The 21,128-nt window shown below is 35.0% G+C and overlaps 1 protein-coding gene across 12 annotated transcripts in view; it reads left to right on the top strand.

Annotated features, from left to right (window-relative positions):
- The window catches only part of NOL4 (nucleolar protein 4), a 380,020-nt gene that overhangs the window by 137,889 nt on the left and 221,003 nt on the right, over positions 1-21,128 (top strand). The window contains exon 2 of one of the 12 annotated variants that reach the window (XM_055234958.2): positions 95-134. The exons of the other annotated variants lie outside the window; for them this stretch is intronic. Within the exon in view, the coding sequence (XP_055090933.1) occupies positions 95-134 (40 nt within the window). The remainder of the gene's footprint in view (positions 1-94; positions 135-21,128) is intronic. 12 annotated transcript variants of the gene reach the window in all.

The following is a 21,128-nucleotide window of genomic DNA, read 5'->3' on the forward strand; positions in this document are numbered from 1 at the left end:
GTAAAACAGTATACTGAATAGGAAATTAAATTCAGTGGTTAACTTTTTTGTGATGGTGAATTTTAATCAGAAAAGCTATTAAAATGTTTTTCAGGCTGAACACCAGATTCCCTGGAGAGATTATGTTGTCTTGTGTAAGTCATTTTCTTTCTTGTGCAAGTTTGTTTTCTTTCAGTGTTTACAATTGCTTAGGAAACTTGGGATAGAGCAAAAATTGTTAAAAGGATGTTGATTCTTTTACACAAATGTACTAAAATATTTGACTTCAAAATTGAATTCGTTCCTAATGGTGTTTTTGCTCTCACTTTTTAATTTGCATACACTTCTGGACTTAAAATACCTAAAAATGATACAATGCTGCTGTTTTTTCTTAATTCAAGTTGTTTTAATGCCTTATTAAGCCTAATTCACATTATGAATTTGTTTAAATATTCTGAATTGAGTTAGTTAAGCCAATGAAGCTTTTAGAAAGCTCTCTTTATGGCAGTTGCTCTATAAATAATTGTATAATAATTTACAGAAGTATAAACTACCTTTATAAGTAATATAAAGAAAACAAGTAATTTGAAAGAATGTTACTATGAATTGGAGGAAATTTTGATTATTAAATCCATTCGTAATATTGTTATTTGTGTGTATGTGTGTGTTCATGTGTAAGTATTTAATCATTTGAAATTGCTTTTAAGCAGTAATTCTGTTTCCAAAAGCAGAAGAAAAGGCAATTTGACTTACATATAAAGGATAAGTATGAAGAATGATGTTTAGTTGTGTATTTATTTAAAATGCATATATAGGGAATGTTATTTACTTTTTACATTTAAGATCACTTATTTGGGAGTTTGCTGTACCTTTCTTAGTGACAATTCTGCCTTTCAATACTTTACTCATATTACATAAGTGTTTTTTCATATAAATGAGTGCTTGTTTAGAGAATTAGCTCATTGATTTCAGGCTTAAACTTGCCACACCCTAGAGACCAGTTCCATCTTAGCTAGGTTCTGATCCTTTGGGAAAAACTAGGGGAAATTGGCTTGGTTCCACGCTTGCCTTGGAGAGTCTAATCTGATCAGTGAAGGACGTCAGATTAATTTGAAATTTTACTGCTGGGTTAGTTCTTTGTTTTGAGATATTACTCTTTTGGTTTTGTCACTATCTTCATGACAGTGTTTGCCAGTCCATGAATGTTTATGTGGATCCAGAGTTCAATCAGTTTCAGCACCTCCAGGAGATGCCAAAGTTCTGTTAGGACCAAATAGCAGATGCGAGACCCTTTAATCCTTAAATACGGATTTCTGTCTGTCTGTGAAGGCGTAAATAAAATTAAGAAGCCTCATAACAACTGGAGAGATGTTAGACAATACATATCCTTTCTGAATTTATTCAAATAAATTTTGAACCTATCAATTTATATATCCAGCTATATTATAGAATCAGACCACCTGCATTTCCAACTTGAAAGTCTTGAACAACTGTCTTTTTTGTCTATTTTTGTTTTTGTTTTTACTATCACCTGGCTAGCCTTTATAAACTCTTACCATAAACTGAACACCATGCTGTGTTTCTTTATAACTTTCTTGTACTAATTTGGGTCAGCTAGCTACTACTTCTTTTAAAAACAGCTGGCGGGACACGGTGGCTCACGCCTGTAATCCCAGCACTTTGGGAGGCTGAGGCGGGCCGATCACGAGGTCTGGAGATCGAGACCTTCCGGGCTAACATGGTGAAACCCTGTCTCTACTAAAAATACAAAAAATTAGCTGGGCGAGGTGGCAGGCACCTGTAGTCCCAGCTACTCGGGAGGCTGAGGCAGGAGAATGGCGTGAACCCCGGGGGCCGGAGCTTGCAGTGAGCCGAGATCGCGCCACTGCACTCCAGCCTGGGAGACAGCGAGACTCCATCTCAAAAAAAAAAAAAAAAAACAAAAAAAAAAAAAAAAAAAAACAGCTTTAGCCTTTGGGCAAAAGCAATTTCAGTGCTTAGTAGGGCTTTGAAGCTGGTGTTGCATGGCAGCTGTGCAGACAGATAAATCAACTACAACGTAGGGGTAAATTGACCACGAAAATCTTTATTTACTAGGTTTATAGCGATCCTAGTTAGATTGTGGGTGATATAAAGAAAGAACGGTTGGAAGGTATTGAAGAAAGGGGTTGAAAGGATATTTCATTATAATTATTATAAATTTACAGTGTAATTATTTTCTTATCATTTCTCCACTTGACTGGGAGTGCTTTGGGGACAAAAAACAAAGTATATCTTATGTATCCTTGCATACTCTCTTTGGAGCCACACACAGTATTTGAAATACAATAAAATATAAATACTTTTTGAATTGAAATAGTGTTTTGAAATTTCTTCCCCATCTGCTTACTTTTATAGTGAAATGCACTCAACCCTTAGACTCAGTTATTCTTGCCAAATATTATATAGGCAGTTGCTTTCCTTCTCCTCGATGGATGGGGCCTCCTTCCTACAATTTCAGCATCCCCAGTCAGGGGTTTATGGACAGAATTCTTTTTTTTTTTTTTTTTGAGACGGAGTCTCGCTCTGTCGCCCAGGCTGGAGTGCAGTGTCGCAATCTCAGCTCACTGCAAGCTCCGCCTCCCGGGTTCACGCCATTCTCCTGCCTCAGCCTCCCGAGTAGCTGGGACTACAGGCGCCCACCACCATGCCCGGCTAATTTTTTGTATTTTTAGTAGAGACGGGGTTTTACTGTGTTAGCCAGGATGGTCTCGATTTCCTGACCTCGTGATCCACCCGCCTCAGCCTCCCAAAGTGCTGGGATTACAGGTGTGAGCCACTGTGCCCGGGCTGGACAGAACTCTTGATATCCCTGAGAAGAGCCCCTAGGAGGAAGGACGACCGTGGTATCTTGGATCAGCAGCCTTAGTCTTTCCTGTCTGCTAGCTCTGGAGAGTCAGGGCAGCCCAGAGGAGGGGGATTCCACCCAGCCCAGCACACCCGCTCCACCAAGGGGCAGCCAGACTGCCTATTTAAATGGGTCTCTGATCTGGCTCCTCATGACTGTGTGAGACCTCCCAACAGGACTCTCCAGACACCTCATATGGGAGCGTTCCAGCCGGCATCAGGTCGGTGCCCCTCTGGGACAGAACTCCCAGAGGAAGAAGCAGGCTACCATCTTTGCTGGTCTGCAGCCTCCACTGGTGATACCTCCAGGAGCAAGAGGGACCCAGGTGAATAGGGTCTAGAGTGAACCCCCAACAAACTGCAGCAGCCCTAAGGAAGAAGGGCCTGATGCTAAAAGAAAAACAAACAGAAAGAAACAACAACAAAAACGTCCATGGATGAATATTCTGTCCTTTTTATATCTTACTTTGGGGTTCCTGAAGTCTATGAATTCTTCCTTATCTACAACCACAATCTGCTATGAAGCAATAAAATAATTAGTAGCTTTGGCATGTTAAAGTGAATTCATTAAGAAGACAGCATGAAGGACTTCTCAACCATAAATATTGACACTTCCTCGGCCGGTAATTAGTTCTGCAACATTATTTAAGTATTATTAACAACTTTGGACAACCTTTTCTATATTTATAAATGAGAAGCTTTAGATAATCTCTCTCTCAACTTTATTATAGTTCGAGAACCATCTGTGTGTTCACCCTGTTAGGGTTCTCTTTCTTGTTCCTCACGTTTTATCTTGTCTCATTTTCTGTACATCTCTAAACTGGTTTAGTGCTTTCTTAAACTAGAGAAAGGAATTAAAAGCAATGGAGACACCCCCATTTTTCTCCCAGCTGGCCCTTCCTTAGAAAACCAAGGTGATTCCTGAAAGAACAGACTTTCCACTCTTCTAGTTTCTCCCTCCCGTCCTGACTGCAAGAGTCATTCAGAGTTGTTTCCTCCTTTTTCCTCCCAATCTGCCACTCCATTTTCAAGAAACTGTAGTCAACTTGAAAGCTCACAAATATTGCCAAAATATTGTGAAATTATCACTTCCTTCTTTTTCCTCTATGAAGAATCTCATTCATAAGAACCCTTATCCCTAAACCATTTTGAATGTACATGTGTGTGTATGTGTGGGTATGTGTATATGTAAAGACAGAGAGAGACAGAGTGCAAGCTTTAGCTCTTTCAACAATAATTTTTAATTTCTCTCAATCACTTTTCACAAAATATTTCCTGAGGTTTTGAGGTACTGGAGTATTTCTTGGGATTTCCTTCAACCACTGCATTGTTATGTCTTTGGCAACCTTAAATGTTCATATACATTTTAGAAATTTTGAGGGTTTCTGGCAGTCAAATATCATCAGTCAGCCCATCTCTCCCTATGGGGTTAATTTACTAACATGTCATTATTGTTATGGTGTAACAATGTCAGGAAGAATCAATCCTGGTGCCATACAGAATAAAACGTGCAACTCTTCACTGCTTAGTCCTGTCTTTATTCAAATCTGTGATAAAACAATCAAGAGAAATCAGGTTATCAGTATAGGGACAGTGGAGTTTAGTGCACTGATAGCTGATGTGGGGTTCTAAAGTGGTCTCTGTGAGGACATGCCTACTCTCTTAAAGCCTGCCAGCAGAACCAGTAGTTTGTTTATCTAAAATATTGTGTGCATGGTTCTATTTTAGAGTCAATAAAAACCATATAAACTCTCATCCAATTCAACCATATAAAATCTGATTATTTTTAAAAGATATTTCTGACTCAAAGGGCAGATGATGACGAGAACTAAAATTTCTTGACTGTTTACTGAATGCTAGGTGCTGTTTGAGGAATTAGCTTTTTTTTTTTTTTTTTTTTTTTTTTGAGACGGAGTCTTGCTCTGTCACCCAGGCTGGAGTGCAGTGGCGCGATCTCGGCTCACTGCAAGCTCCGCCTCCCGGGTTGGAATTAGCTTTTTAAAGTTTTTACTAGAGCCATTTGAGGTAGACAAAGTGTTTTTTTCTTTTTTTGGTATACAAGAGGAAACTGAGGCTAATTTACTAGCCTATCATCACCACAACTACTAAGTAGTAGGAACAGGATTGGAACACAGCCTTCTGGTTCTGATGCCCATGGCTTTAAGCATGAGTTTCTAAGTTGCCACAAGCCCAGCTGTGTAACCACTGCATTTATTATATCCTATAGCTTATGCTTGCTCACACCTATTGTTTTATGCTTTGCAGGCTCAACCATTCCATTATGTTCTTATTTTCTAAACAGAAAATTAATAATATAGCTAATATTTTTATATAGCTTATGCTTTTATAATCTGTCTATAATAACCACTTGTAGATGTTTTCCCGTAACTTCCTATTATCATGCATGTATCCTCTTTGTTTCTGCATTGTTATAAATAAATTAAAATATTATTTGTAGCCATTGAACTTTATTGGTTCTATCTAGCTCTCTAAAACAGGAGAAGCAAACCTAAATTTTGTTTGTTCAATAATCTTTCTTGACAATAATTGCCCTGTGTTTAAAATTCATATTTTCTTATATCTATTAAATATGTAATTGACTTTTGACAGTTTCTTTCATTCCCTCCAATTCTCCTTTGTCTGGAAAGGACAATAGGAAAATGTGGCTGCCCTCTTTGGCTGCATTTATTATTTTGTATCTTCTCATTTCATTTTACTGTGCTTTATTCTAAATAATAAGACCAAGCTATGATGGAAGGAAAAGAAAAACACTCTTCATTCATGACCATCCACTCATGTCAATAGTGATGTACCTTATCTTATAAGCTTTTTATTTTATAACTATTCAGCCTTGCTCTGTGTGACATACAATAAAATAGATATGTTTTTGATGAAGAGTACCATTTTCCTACATAAAGCATCCAGAAAAATAGGCTGTTTTCAGCTATCAATTACACAAGTCACATGTCTTAAAATAACATACATTATATAATAGTAATAGTTCAATCTCATAAAAATATTTTAAAAGAATATTAAAATGTGTATAATGTGGAAATTATCCAGATTATAGTTAAGTAGGCTTATCAAATATATTCAGTCCTACACAAATGTGAGGAAACTTTTCAAAATAAAATGCCAAACTTCAAAAGAAGTTTTAATATTATTAATTGAAGTTACTTGCATTTGTGGAAAAAAAGAAACTAGACCAATAAAATTCATTAAAAGTACTTAAAAGATATTGTGGTCCTGAGAACTTATGTTTAGTAAATTGAGAAGTTAATAATAGAATCAGTTACGACTTAGGCATATTTTCTGTCTAACAATTGTGAATCTGTAAACAGGCCAGCTTCTGCATTTGCATCAATAGATAAAGGGCCATCTTCTAATTTCTTAAAAAGAAGACTGCAGAATGTTATTCTGGGTATGAAAATTTTATAAATAAGTTCCAGATAGACTAGATACTTTGGCTTTTTCCATTGAAAACTTTTTTTACCCATTGAGGTACTATTACAATAATGACTATCATGTAGTTTAACAATCAAAATAGTATCTTATGTCACACATTGTTCCCATTTCAAAGCTAAACCTTAGATTGTATTTTCTTTCCATTAAACTGTGCTTCTTTTTGCCACTAACAATGATGCTTTACCCAGTTAAACATATGTTTTCTAAGACTTCTTTATAAGGCACATCCTAACTGTTATTAAAGATGATGATGTTTGTGGCCAGCCTGGGCAATGTAGCAAGAGCCCATCTCTTAAAAAAGGATGAATATGATGGACAAGGATGTGGTACAACGGACAGAGCAGTGGCCCACCCTTCACAGTATCAAAGTTTAGATCCCAGTTCTGTGACATAACCTGTGTGCCCTGGTGCATGCCACTTTACATGTTAGCCTGTGAGCCCTTCATTTCAATTAGGAGTATTATATGCCTTATTAACATCAGAGTCTATAGGAACTTATTAGATAATAGTCATTTACAACAGAATGTTATTGACCACCTACTATGTGCCGGAACTATATGCAGGGCTGGAGATTCAGCAGCGTGCGAAATAGAAGAGGCCCACAATCTTGCAGCTGATATGTAATCTGTTTGCAGGGGTGAGGCCATTAGATAACTATAGGACTATATGTATAACTACAAACTGGAAGAGGAGTCTTATGAGAGAGTCTAGCAGTGGCTACAGTTTGACCTGAGGATGGAGGAGCTGCAAATGCTTCTCAGCATAAGGGACAGAGATGCAGAGGATGAATGATACTTCACAGGTGACAAAAGGCACAAGAACATGTAAGGCAGAAGCAATAGAATGTGTCAAGGCCTCACGCCTTCTAAATTGTTGTGGTACAATGGGGCAATATGTTGGTATTATGTATGCTTGGTTTTTCAGTGTCTTTTACTTCTGCTTACCACATCTCCTTTAAGCAGAATTCAGGATTTTCCCAATGAACAGCCCTTAGGCTAAGTCTGGTATAGAAAGAAGCTACAGTCAATTGCTTGGCTTTTGAGTGCTTAAGTAGATATTTTAAAATTAATAGCATAGTTATATATCCTTAAAACCATGACTTTGACTTGCAAGATGCAGGCAAATAATAGAATTCTAAAATCTTGGCTTTAAATAGGAGCAAAAACCTAGAAGTCTGAACGAATAAATTATAGAAGGGACAAAAATGCATAATTACATAAGAACTTTTTTTTTTCTTCCAAAAGAAGTTAATCATTCAATCATATGTGTGTGGGAAAGAGCAATTTGGAAAGATAAGATGCAATGCTCACTGGGAAAAGCATAGTGGATATTGTCCCTGTGGCAGGGTAGTTGGTATATGGTTGAAGGCACAAGATCAGAGCAAGTGTGTGTCTCATTACTCAAGGTGTAGTCAGGAAAACTGCTAGGCTCATTTGTCCAACATGGCACCTGAAGGGTTCAGCAACAATGGCATGAGGTATTTAGGTACTTATACTAAAGGAAAATCTCACAGAAACACACTCCAGCCTAGGATGGAGTGGCAAGGAGAAGCAGCTGGGAGGTTTGGTGAACTGAGAGAATCTCCTTAACTGGAGATTCAGGACACAGAAGTCCTGAATCTGTCACCTGGAAGCCTTGACAAGTTCATGGTCATCATCAGCAGATTTAACAATAATAGACATATGATGTGAAAGTTACTCTTCCTTGGGGAGAATTAGGGGAGAATACACTGGCCTCCTTTTTCTGCCAACCCACACTTCCCAAGCCTCACAAAATATTGTTATTTAGGTTCCTAGAGAGAAAGGAGTGGTGGTGTTAGAATCCTGATAAAAGTTACTGAGTTTTAGCAGGCTAAACTGAGTTTTAATTGGCTAAGGAAGCTTCATTTGGCCCCGGTTTCCTTCCCTGACCAGAAGTGGGGCAAATAAACTAGATTAAATTAAAAAGAAAAAAGTCTTCAATTTTTGTACAGTTGAGTTGATGACCATGTGAATTTATGCCAGTCCTACCTGAAGTGCAAGTGTTAGTAATAACCACTAACCTTAGGTTTGGGGCAGAGGCCAGAAATTACCATATCTAGAGCTTCACAGCTACCTTAAATTTATCATCCTGATAAATGTCTCTCCTTTTTTAATACCTTATAGTAAATTGGATATTATGTTTATTATGTACCTATGTTCTTTTATAAGTGATCACTAGGCATTTTAGAATTCCTTCTCTAGAGCAAAACATTTTAAAACTGTGTTTGCTGGATATAGTATTTTGTTCCCATATAAGTAATTATTGAATTATTGTTTTCATATTGGCTTGTCATTATAGATATACCAATAAGTTATCTTGAACATGAATTGTTAAATGTTTTATCTTCTCCTACACTTCCCCTTTGGAAATGATTTGATGATTTGTAGGAACAAAATGTATTGTTACTTGTGGCAAGTAATTGATCTGTTGAAGTGATGGCATTGAGGTTGTCCATCATTGTCCTATGGAGGTAATTTTTATGTCCATGACATCTAGTTTCACATCAGGAATGGCGTTGCTTAAAGACATCCTTTACATTTTGACAATTGTCTTTACTAATAAAGGTGAAAAGTCATCCTTCAATAACAATTACTTAAGTTTAAAAGAAGGGAATTAATTTCACTTCAGACACAATTTATGTCTCCCTAAAACAAATTTCTGTGATGTGACCAATGTTGATAGGGTTATGACTACCATCCTCTGAAACTAACATTCATTTAATTCCAAGGTAAAGATAAATACAAGTATTTATTTATAGCTCACATATTTAAATTTTGATTAAAACATCTTTATATCAAGAAAATGCCAACATATTTCAATTATCTAAAAATGAGAGAAAGTAACATACAGATATGCATTGGATTTCTCTTTCAGTTCATGGAAATTTTATGATGAGAAAAGTGAATTTCTAAAATTAAGCATGTATAAGGACTTTTTTATGTGTAAAAATTATTTTATTTGTGTGGTTAACTTATTAAGTTAGTTTAATTGTTTTGCTTTGTTTTCCAAATATATGGATGAGTAGGTTACTATTTGTAGTATTGCCATGGGAGATAACATTTTGGCACATTTGAAAACTGTTTTAGGTCAGAGAAAGCAGTAATGGAGAGTAGTAAAATTATCAGTTACTCTAATAACCACTAGAGGTCTACTGATATCAAATTTCTGTCAATACATTTCCTTTCTACAAATATTTTAAATTAATTATTTAATATGAATGAAAGTGAATTTTCTCCTCTGTTTTGTGTATTTTTTATTCTGTAGACTTTAATTCCACTTAAAATTAGGATCTTTGATAGGTTTTAGTTTGTTTTGTTGTCCTTGCATGTTGTGTTTAAATACTATATCATGACTTATATTTAAAGTTAATCTTTAGGTGCTTTGTGGGAATTAAGTACTTTAAATATGTATACATATATATACATGCATATGTGTGGATATATACACATTTTTATGTGTGTGATTGTGTGTGTGTGTGTATATATATGTGTATATATCTATATATATGTAGATACATGAAAGCATTAGTAAAAAAGAAATATTTGTCTTGATTTTTAATTCAGTAGACAATGTGAGTTCCATTTGATTTGTTTTGTATTGTTTTGTTTTGTTTTTTGAGACGGAGTCTCACTCTGTCACCCAGGCTGGAGTGCAGTAGCATGATCATGGCCTACTGCAGCCTCAACCACCGGGGTTCAGATGATCCTTCCACCTCAGCCTCCCAGGTAGCTGGGCCCACAGGGATGTGCCATCATGCCTAGCTATTTGTTTTGTATTTTTTGTAGACACCGGGTTTCACCATGTTGCCCAGGCTAGTCTCAAACTCCTGGACTCAAGTGATCCACCCACCTCAGCCTTCCAAATTGCTGGGATTATAGGTGTGAACCACTGTGCCTAGCCCCATTTCTTTCTAAGGCAAGAATTTCCTGCCTGGTGTTAGACATTTTCATGCTAACTTGTGAATGCACCCCTGGGAGTTTGTAGATGTGTGTGCAGATCAAATATAAGCAGAGTTCATCATTTAAAGACTCATGTTTATCAGTCACATTGCTAAAAAGAGATGTTTTCTACTTTATTATAAATAAATGTTACTAGCAACGATTTTGTAGAAAATTTGTACCTAAGAATTCTGGAAGTATTAAGTGTTACTTTGCTATTCAATATGATTTACCATTTTGCATTCTTTTATATAAAAGAAGGTAGTAACTCGAATCTGTGTGAAGGAATTAAGGAGCCCATCTTTGAACTCGGATGCATAGGAGGAGCTCAGTAAAAATTGTTCAGGTGACTTCTGTCCCTGGAGTGGGGCTCAGGTGACATTTGAATTACTAAGAAACACCCTCCAGTCTGAGGGTCTCCTGCAACTGCAGTACTTTCAACAGTCCCAGCTTTCAAAGCTTAGTGGGAATATCATTTTCATCATTCTCTCAAGTCTAAGGGTAACTTTAGCTCAGTCCAGTTAATGGGCAGTATTTTTGTCACATATTGTTAGATAATCATATTTTACACTATCCAGGATGACCTTTGGAGTAAGTAGAATAGGCTACTGCCAATGTGAGGGATTTGGAGGATGTCAGAAATGGTTCCTCCTGGCCGCTGTGTATGGGTATAATAAAGTGAAAAAGTTTGTGCGCACTACAAAGCTGCTAACCATGGAGAAAGTAGAGGCTCATTCTAGGTCATGTTCTGCTTTGCCAAGCCAACTTTGCTAGTGGGAAGCTGCATTTGCGTAGGGGAGAGGGAATCTTTTCATAATTCATCTGACCAGAGGAAGTACCTTTTGTAAATAGGCAGCCCTTCTGTAATTTACTCACAGATATACTCTATGCTATTGACTGTCCTCTATTAAAGTGCCTCTCGTTCACCTATGATAATATTTAAATTTTTACCATCATAACTTGGGGATCTGAAACTTCTTATATTTTCTTTCTTATAAAAATTTATACTCCCCCCACAAAAAAAATAAAGCCTTAGCAATTATAAATGAACACCTAAAATGAAATGACCAATTAGTAACTGGGAAGGCTCTGCAGGAACTTAGAGGCTGTTTTCTGCTTTTATGGAAATATATATATTTCACATACAACTCATATACAAAAATTCAAATGCACTCAAAGAAAGTACTAGAATATGTGACTGTACTCATCTTCCAGCTGTAACAGTTATCCATGTGAAAACTTTTCAAATTGGAGGAAGAAGAACACTGTAAGAGAATGTGTTTTGGCTTTTCATAATTTTGCCTCACCTTGACCATGTCTCTAATGTCATGACTTGCAGTAAGATTTACATGGAGTGTAGCCTCTTCCCCACTTTTGTTCAACTGTGATAAACATGATATAGGTTGAACATTCCTAATCCAAAAATCTGAAACGCAAAATGCTCAAAAGTCTGAAATTTTTGTGTGCCAACATGATGCCACAAGTGGAAAATTCCAAACCTGACCTCATGTGACAAATCACAGTCAAAATGCATGCACCCAACACACAATTTGTTCAGTATTCTCAGGGGAAAAAAGACCCTTGGCTCTATTCTGTGGCAATATGTATTTTCTGCACACTCCTAGATTCTCTCACACACGCCCACAAAGGTTAATAAAATTGTTCAATGTACATAAAATTGAATGCAAAAAATGATTTAGAATGTTGGGTAAAGTTACCTTCAGGCTCTGTATACAAGGTGTATATGAAACATAAGTGAATTTCATGTTTGGACTTTGGTTCCATCCCCAAGATAATTCATTATATGTTTGCAAATATTCCAAAATCTGAAAAAAAGTCTGAAAGTTGAAACATTCTTGTCCCAAGCATTTCAAATAAGGAATACTCAACCTGTATAATGTATGAAGAATTTTTTCACTCCTGGAAGCATTTCAAAAATTTCATAAATATGATTGAGGAGACAATTGTTAATATACTGAGTTTTAAAATAATCCATCCATTTCTTAATTATTAAGTACTTACTATGAGCCAGACATTTGTTTATTACCAGGGCTATTGCAATAAACAAGTCAGACAAAAGATACTTTGTTAACTGAAGTCTTAATGACTTAATGAGTAAGCCAATTACATAATATAAGCTAAAACATTAAGCCCTACATATGAGGGGAAGTACAGAAAAGTAAAACCATTTTGTATTGGAACAATAATAGAAATACTACTTTATTCTCTTAAGAACCATTTTTATTAAAATTGTTTGATAACCAGAAGAGAAAAGTCCAAAAAAGTATCTATCTGTTTATTACACTGTGCCCTAATATTCCCTTAATTCTTGGTACTCGTGAAATATCATCTTCCTTGGGCTATGAAACTTATTCCTCTTCCCCATTATAAAACACATTTTTATTATTCTTTATGCTTGCATTAGTTTGTTCATGATTTGTGAAATATTGCTTATAAAATTAGATAAGCATAAAAAATAGGTACTATAAAAACTGACAATTCAAAATGTTATCAGTTAAGTAAAACAATATAAAAACTTGCAAATTTCTTAGGGTATGCTTTTTTTTGTTTGTGTTTATTACACAAGGTTATATATAATACCACAACAATATGAAGAGTGTTATCTCTAAAATATATTAAATATGATTTTTCTTTTCTTTAGACTTTTTGTATTTTTCAAAAATTCTATAATGAGCTTATATCATTGTTAAAGTTTTAATGAAATTAATGTATATAATTTACAATCTCAGATATTAATATGTAATATTTAAAAATATGAATATTGAAAAATCCAATTATTTGAGATTTACAATGTTAAATATTACCAAAATACTCCAAAAATATGAATATTAAAAATATAATTCTTTGACTATTGTCCCCTTTTCTTATTCTACAAAAGTAATTTCTTCAAATATTTTAGCTATTTCCTCTTATTTTCTAACGTATTTATAAGTAACTTCTTGTTTTTGCTATTTCTTGATTTTTTCCTTAGTTAGACATTATATATTGGCTTTTTATAGCACTCACCCATTCTTTCTCCCCTATCCTCCCAATTTAGTCATACCACATTTTTTGTTTAGACATTATTTAATTTTACATTGCTTTGACTATGTAAATGTTGTCCATAGATGACTATGCCTTCTTTCCTATAAAAGTTTCTCTATTGTTTTTTTCTTTTCTGGAAGAAACAAATGCCTAGTTTTTTATTTGATTGCATTACTATGTCTCTATTATTTTGTAGCTTCACTACTTAATATATACAAGGCTATTTACATTTACTGTTCCCTTTTGTCACAAGTGTGTTTTAAAAGTATTCAGCCCTCTTCATCCATGGGTTCCAAATTCCATGGATTCAACCAACTGCAGATGGAAAATATTTATTAAGAAAGAAATGGTTGTCTCTGTACTGAACATGTACAGACTCATTTTCTGTGTCATTATTCCCTAAACAATATAACAAGTATTCACAAAGCATTTGCGTTGTATTAGGCATTTTAAGTAAGCTAGAGATGATTTAAAGTATACTGGAGTATGTGCATAGGTTATATGCAAATACTACATCATTTTTTATAAGAGATTGAACATCTATGGATTTCGGGATATCCATGGGAGTACTAGTTCCCCCACAGAGACCAAAGGACGACTATCACCTCTCTATTTTATCTAATTTGCCAAATTTATTGGCTTAAAGTGTTCAGAATAACACTTTATTATCCTGTGAATTTCTGTAGAGTGTGTAGTCATAACACCTTTGCTTCCTGATATTGGTAATTGATGTATTTTTCTTTTTATTATTTTCCTGATTGGTTATTTCAAGGGGTTATCGATTTTATTAATATTATCACAAATGAGCGTCTAGCTATATTGTGCTTTCTCTATATTTTGTATGTTTTGTATTTAATTGATGTCACACTTATTAACTTAGGATTTACTTCATTCTGTTAGTTTGCATTTAATTTGTTTTGTCCCTGGCTATTTAGTTTTAAACTCCTCATAGCTAATACTAGCATATAAAACTATATATTTCCTTCTAAGCACAACTTTAGCTTCCTTACACATGTTTTGATACATTTTGTTTTCATATTAATTTAAACAAAACCATTTTACAATGTTTTGTGATTTCTTACTTAACCAATAGATTATTTAGAAGTTGGTGTTCAATTTCCAAATATTTGGTTTTTTTTTTAGATTTTATATTGTCTTCTATATATAAAAAAGTTAAAAATAAAATGATAGACAAAGGCATTTAAGTAGTTTAAAATTTTTTGTAACTTGCTCTATGGTCCAGCACATGACCTGACTTGGTAAATGTTCATGCGCACGTGAAAATAAGAGGTATTACACAGTTGTTTTGTGTGGTATTCTGTTTATGCAAACTAAGTCAACTTGATTGATAGTGTCATTCAAATATATAGTCTTTTTCTTTTTTTCATCTACTTGTTCTATTAATTTGCCATAAAGACATGTTAAAATCTCAAACTACGATTGTGCATTTATTTACTTCTCTTTAATTCTCTCCATTTTTGCTTCATGTATACTGAAGTTCTGTTATTAATAACATATGCATTTAAAATGATGTCTTCCTATTAAATTGACCCATTGGTCTTTATGGGATGTCCCTGAATATCTCTAGTGCGTTTTGTCTTGAAGTCTGCTTTGTCTGATGCTAATACAGCCACAACAGTTTTCTTATGATTAGGGTTTGAATAGTGTGCCTTTTTCTGTCATTTTATCTTTGTTTGTTTGTTTGTTTGTTTTTTTGAGATGGAGTCTCGCTCTGTCACCTAGGCTGGAGTGCAATGGTGTGATCTCAGCTCACTGCAACCTCTGCCTCCCGGATTCCAGTGATTCTCCTGCCTTAGCCTCCTGAGTAGCTGGGATTACTGGTGCCCACCACCACACCTGGCTAATTTTTGTATTTTTAATAGAGACGTGGTTTCACCATCTTGGTCAGGCTGGTCTCGAACTCCTGACCTCATGATCTGCATGCCTCGGCCTCCCAAAGTGCTGGAATTACAGGTGTGAGCTACTGCGCCTGGCCCCTTTCATTTTATCTTTAAACTGCTTTGTAATATTTAAGATATAGCTCTGTAGGTTATCATATAGTTAGTTACATCCCCCCCACCTCCATTATGTGTGTAATATACATATACTGATGCTCCTTGTCTTACGATGTGTTACATTTCAATAAACTCATTATAAATTGAAAATATTATGTGAAAACTGCATTTAATACGCCTAACCTAACGAACCTCATAGTTCAGCTTAGTCTAGCTTAAAAGTGCTCAGAACACTTAAATTCACTTATATTAGCCCACAGCTGGTCAAAATCATCTAATACAAGGCCTATTTTATAATAAAATGTTGAGTATCTCATCTAATTTATTGAATAATCTACTGAAAATTAAAAACAGAATGGTTGTATAGATACTCAAAGTATGGTTTCACTGAATCTGCATCATTTTCATACCTCTGCAAAGTCAAAACATTATAAACTGAACCATCGTTAAGTCAGGGATCATCTGTGTGTGTGTGTGTGTGTGTGCACGTGTGTGTGTGTCTGTCTGTCTATTTGTGTATATCTTCAGCCTGACAATCTCTGCCTTTTAACAGAAGTATTTTAAACTCTATTTCTTTTAGTGGTTGTCTGGGAATTTCAATATGTATCTATATTATAGCAAGTTTTGAATTCATACTTCACCATATTATTTTACTTTTTGTTTACTAAAAGAACTTTGTTCACTATTTTGTTTTAAATTAACACTATCTTTGTACATATTTATTTGGTACAATATAAATTTTGATACATGTATACATTGTGTAATGATCAAATCATGTTTTTTGGCATATCCATCACCTAAAACATTTATCATTTCTTTGTGGTGAGAACACTCAGAATCTTCTCTTTTAGTTACCTTGAAATATACTATTGTTTACTATTGTCACCCCTACTATGCTATAGAACACCAGAACTTATTTCTCCTAACTGTAACTTTGTACCCATTGACCACACCATTTCATTTTAATGTTAAGAATTTTAAAATTATATATTTCTAAATGTTTCCTTTGTTCTTTGTGTTATTGATTTTGTTCATAAATTATAAGATTCATGTTTATATTGTTATTTTTGCTTATAATAGCCTTTTACAGAGAGTAAGAAGCATAAAGAATCTTTATATATTCCTATGTATTTCTTTCAGCTTTCTTTTAAGCTATGCTTCTTTCTGAAATCATTTTTCTTTATACTGAAAATTTTACCTTATCATGTCTTATAGTGCAGCTTCTACTAGTGAAAAATTCAGCCATTGTTTATGGGCTATGTCTTTATTTTACACTCACTTTTAAAGGATGTTTTCACTGACTGTATAACTCTACACTGTGAACATGTTTCCTGAGTACTTCAAAGATTGTGTTCCTTTATGTTCTGGCTTAAGTTGTTTATGTGCAGTCAGCCATCATTCTTATGGTTGTTCCTCTCTATATTATGTGGAAATAAATGAAGTTCAACAAATGAGAAGAGGCAAAGTCTATTTATTCAGGGCTTGGTATAACAAGGGAGTCAGCCACCATCATGTTTTCATTTGTCAGAGACTGAAAGGCAAGTGGAGATGTGGTGAAACTTTATAGTGTAAAAAAGGCAAGCCGGGCCTGGCGCAGTGGCTCATGCCTGTAATCCCAGCACTTTGGGAGGCCGAGGCGGGCGGATCACGAGGTCAGGAGATCGAGACCATGGTGAAACCCCGTCTCTACTAAAAATACAAAAAATTAGCTGGGCGCAGTGGCAAGCGCCTGTAGTCCCAGCTACTCGGGAGGCAGAGGCAGGAGAATGGCATGAACCCGGAAGGTGGAGCTTGCAGTGAGCCGAGATTGCGCCACTGCATTCCAGCCTGGGCGACTGAGTGAGACTCCGTCTCAAAAACAAAACAAAACAAAACAAAAAAAGACAAGGCTAAAGGTATGCTCTAATTGAAGACTGTTGTCATAGCGAAGCTAGAGGTGGGCTACCTAGAACTGGGGTATCTTATATGATTAGTTAGGGATGCATAGGACTTTCTCTGGTTGGTCCTAAGTTGGAGGTAGGATTAAAATTAGGAGATCTGTCTGTTATTAATCAAGTCTTAGCCATTTGGGACCAATTATTTCAGATGTTTTTGTTTGATTTTGTGAAATGGTTGCTAGAGATAGTGGTCTGATTTCATACAAGTCTGACATGGAAAGTAAGCTGGCTTCCTGAGCTGGTTACTGTGGATAATGGGTTGGTTTTCTGGACTGGTTGCTGCAGATTGTGGGTTGAAACTCCATTTCGTAATTGAAATGGCGCTATCCGTTTGTGTATTTAGTCTCTCAGTCATGTTCATTTTGTCTCTCTTCTTTTAAAATTTTATTTTCTCTTTGGTTTTCATCAGTTTGCCTATGATATGCCTAAATGCATTAAAACAGTTCTGCTTAGTGTTTGTTGAGCTTCTTAGATCTATGGGTTGACATTTTTCATCAGTTTTAATTTTTCAGTTTTCTTTCTAGAAATTTTCAGTCTTATTTTCTCTCTTCTCCTCTTTTGAGATTCTAATTACATAATTGTATGTATATTTTTGAAGTTTATGCCACAGGTCACTGACCATCTGTTTTCCACTTGATTTTACAATCTTTTTTGTCATGTTTTAGTTTAGATAATTTCTTTTCACTTGATTTTAAATCCACTTATTCATTCTTTACCCATGTCCAATCTTTTGTAAAAGGGATCCAATGAATTTTAATTTCAGACACTTTTTTCTACAACTCCAATATTTCCATTTGGTGTTTTCTTAGAGTTTCTAATTTTCCAACTAAATATCCTATTATTCAATCCACTATATCCATATTTTGTTGTAAATTGTTTCACACATCAATAATGGTTATTTTAAAGCCCAGACATGTTAATTTCAATAACTGACTTATACATGGGTCTTATTCTTTTTATTTTGCTTTACCTTTATTATGGATAATTTTTTCCTTCATATATCTTTTAGAGCTTTATTGTATTCTGAGTATTGCTATAAAAGAATGATTAAATAATATTTTATTGTTTTTATTTATTTCCCAGATAATAAATCCCTTTTCTTTCACCATAGTTTTAATAATATCGAGTTCATCTTTGAGTTGCCAAACCTCTAATCTCCCAGACATAGCTTTTTAAATCTAGTCAGTACTTGAACTGAGAGGATGTTGTATTGCAATTCCAGATGTGGTTATTCACTATTTAGTTTAAATTGGAAAAGCTTTTGGAATACAATTACTGTGAGAATGCTCAGAAATAAGCAATTCTCTGCCAGGCGCGGTGGCTCACACCTGTAATGCCAGCACTTTGGGAGGCCGAGGTAGGTGGACATGAGGTCAGCAGATCGAGAACATCCTGGCCAAGATGGTGAAACCCTGTCTCTACTAAACATACAAAAATTAGCTGGGTGTGGTGGCACGTGCCTGTAATCCCAGCCACTCGGGAGGCTGAAGCAGGAGGATTGCTTGAACCAGGGAGTTGGAGGTTGCAGTGAGCCAAGCTTGCACCACTGCACTCCAGCCTGGCGACAGAGTGAGATTCTGTCTCAAAAAAATAAAAAAAAAATAAAAAAAAAGAAATAAGCAATTCTCTTAGCATTGTTCCTCCTTCACTGCTGCGTTTTCATGTTACAATTTAGGGAGGAAGGAGAATTAGTTGACACACTAAGATATTTGTGTTTATATTTGGAGCTATTTTCCATTTTTTTATCATTTTGCCACGCTGAACTGTCACCTAGTCTTGGCTGATTTCCCCAGCCCTGCAAAGCCTCTCCCTCTCTAGCAGGTCTGCTTCTCCATTATTCATGCACATTAATGCCCACTTCATGTATGGAAGCCTAAGAGGATCTTTGCTCACCTCCTAATTTTCCTCCCACCTCACTGGGTTTTCTTTCTCATTTTCTTTCTTAATTTTTTCTCATTTCTCCCATCTCTTTACTTTGCAGTGCCTTGTGGCTTCATCTTTGGATAGTTTTTCTGTTTTTTATGTACAATCACTCTCTTGATGATATTGTCTAGACACATCTTTAACTACTGCCTATACACCGATGACTCATGTTTATATCTCCAAACCAGACCCACCCCGCAACCAGGCTTATATACCCAATAGGCTATTTGACAGTACCATTCAGGCACAAAATAAAAAAAAAAAAACAAACACATCCCAAACTGAGCTTATCTCTTTCACTAAATAAATAAATAAATATAAATAAATATAAATAAAACCTACTCCACCTGCAATCCTTTCCTTCTCAAAGGCAACTCCATCCTCCCAGATGCTCAGACCAAAAGACTTGGATTTATAACTCCCATTTTTCTTGAATACATATCATTCTGTCCATCAGAAGACTCTTATGTTTGTTCCTTCTACCTTCATAATGTACCTAAAATCTGAACACTTTTCTCCACTTTCAAGTCTCTACCCTAGTCCAAACCATCTCATCATTTGCCTGGTTTATTAAAGTAACCTCATACCTGATCTCCTTGTTTCTACTCTTGTATTTTTTCCTATCCTACAGTAGATTCTTAGCCCGATGATTCTTTTAAGACTGGAGTCAGATCACGTGGCTCTTTTACTCAAAGCCCTTTCAGGGTTTCTCATCTCTTAGTGTAAAATTTAAAGTCCTGTAAATGGCATAGCTACAACAGCCTCCCTGCTGCTCCTCAAACATGCCAGGAATACACTGACTTCAGAGTTCTTTTTGATCGTTGGTACTTTTGCCTAAAATTCTTTTATCTACTACATTTCTTGCCCCATTGCCTTTTTCAAGAGTTTGCTCAAATATAATATTCCAAGTGAAATCTTCTATGACTGCTTTCTTTAAATCGCAAATCCTGTACACCACCTCCATTTTATGTTCTCTATAACACATCTTTTCTTCTATCTATATAACTTACTTTAGTATTTTGTTTATTTTCTTTTTTCCCCCATTGGAATATAAGTAGGATGAAAAAATATGTTTTCTATTTTCTTTATGCTTTATCCATAGAATAATGCCTGACATATAAAGGTATTTTTAAATGTGTTAATACATTAGTGGCTGATTCTTTATTAGTCAGCTATTGAGTTGTATTACCAACTTGAGTCTAAAGATGAAGAAGCTTCTTTGTTTTATAGTAATTCCTGACTGCCTTCTGATTATTCTTTTACATTAATTATATATAGAGTTTTGGAATTATTGTTACAGATAGAATAGAAAAAGCAAACACAATTTTCTTGAACAAAGGTTAAATGTTATCTTAGGAAAGGAACATAAACTTATACTTCAGTTTTGTTTTTTTTTTTTTTTAGAAAAAAAAGCTTTGTTAATAAGAAACTTTTCAAATATAATAAATTAAAATATTTTGTTTCATAGACAGTTTTGGAATACTTTAGTACTGATTTGACATGCAAGCTTTCTACTAGCCACTACATGCTGCTTTGAAAGGCTGGAGTGTACAGTGTAAATAAAGTTTGAACATTCAAGTTATGTGTAAATACTTCAATATTGTTTGTAAAAGAGCTCCAAAATATTTTCTCTTCATAGCAAATTTAAGGCTATATTGTAGTAATATTTTAAGCAGTTGTGAAGACTCTTAAATAATTGGACACAGAAAAATTAAGAGTAGCTGATCACAATTTAAGAATGGACATAAGAAACTTTCTATTTTAATGTAATAAAATGATAGCATCTCTTGAGAGTTGTTTGATAATTCTCAAGTGAATGAATCATCTGTAATAAAGAATGACTGTTTTACCATATAACTTTGCAGAAAAGAAAATGATATTTCAAGTTTGCCTTCTAAATTAAATTATTTATACCTATT

The sequence above is a fragment of the Symphalangus syndactylus genome, chromosome 1, assembly GCF_028878055.3.
Source record: "Symphalangus syndactylus isolate Jambi chromosome 1, NHGRI_mSymSyn1-v2.1_pri, whole genome shotgun sequence".
Lineage (NCBI taxonomy): Eukaryota > Metazoa > Chordata > Mammalia > Primates > Hylobatidae > Symphalangus > Symphalangus syndactylus.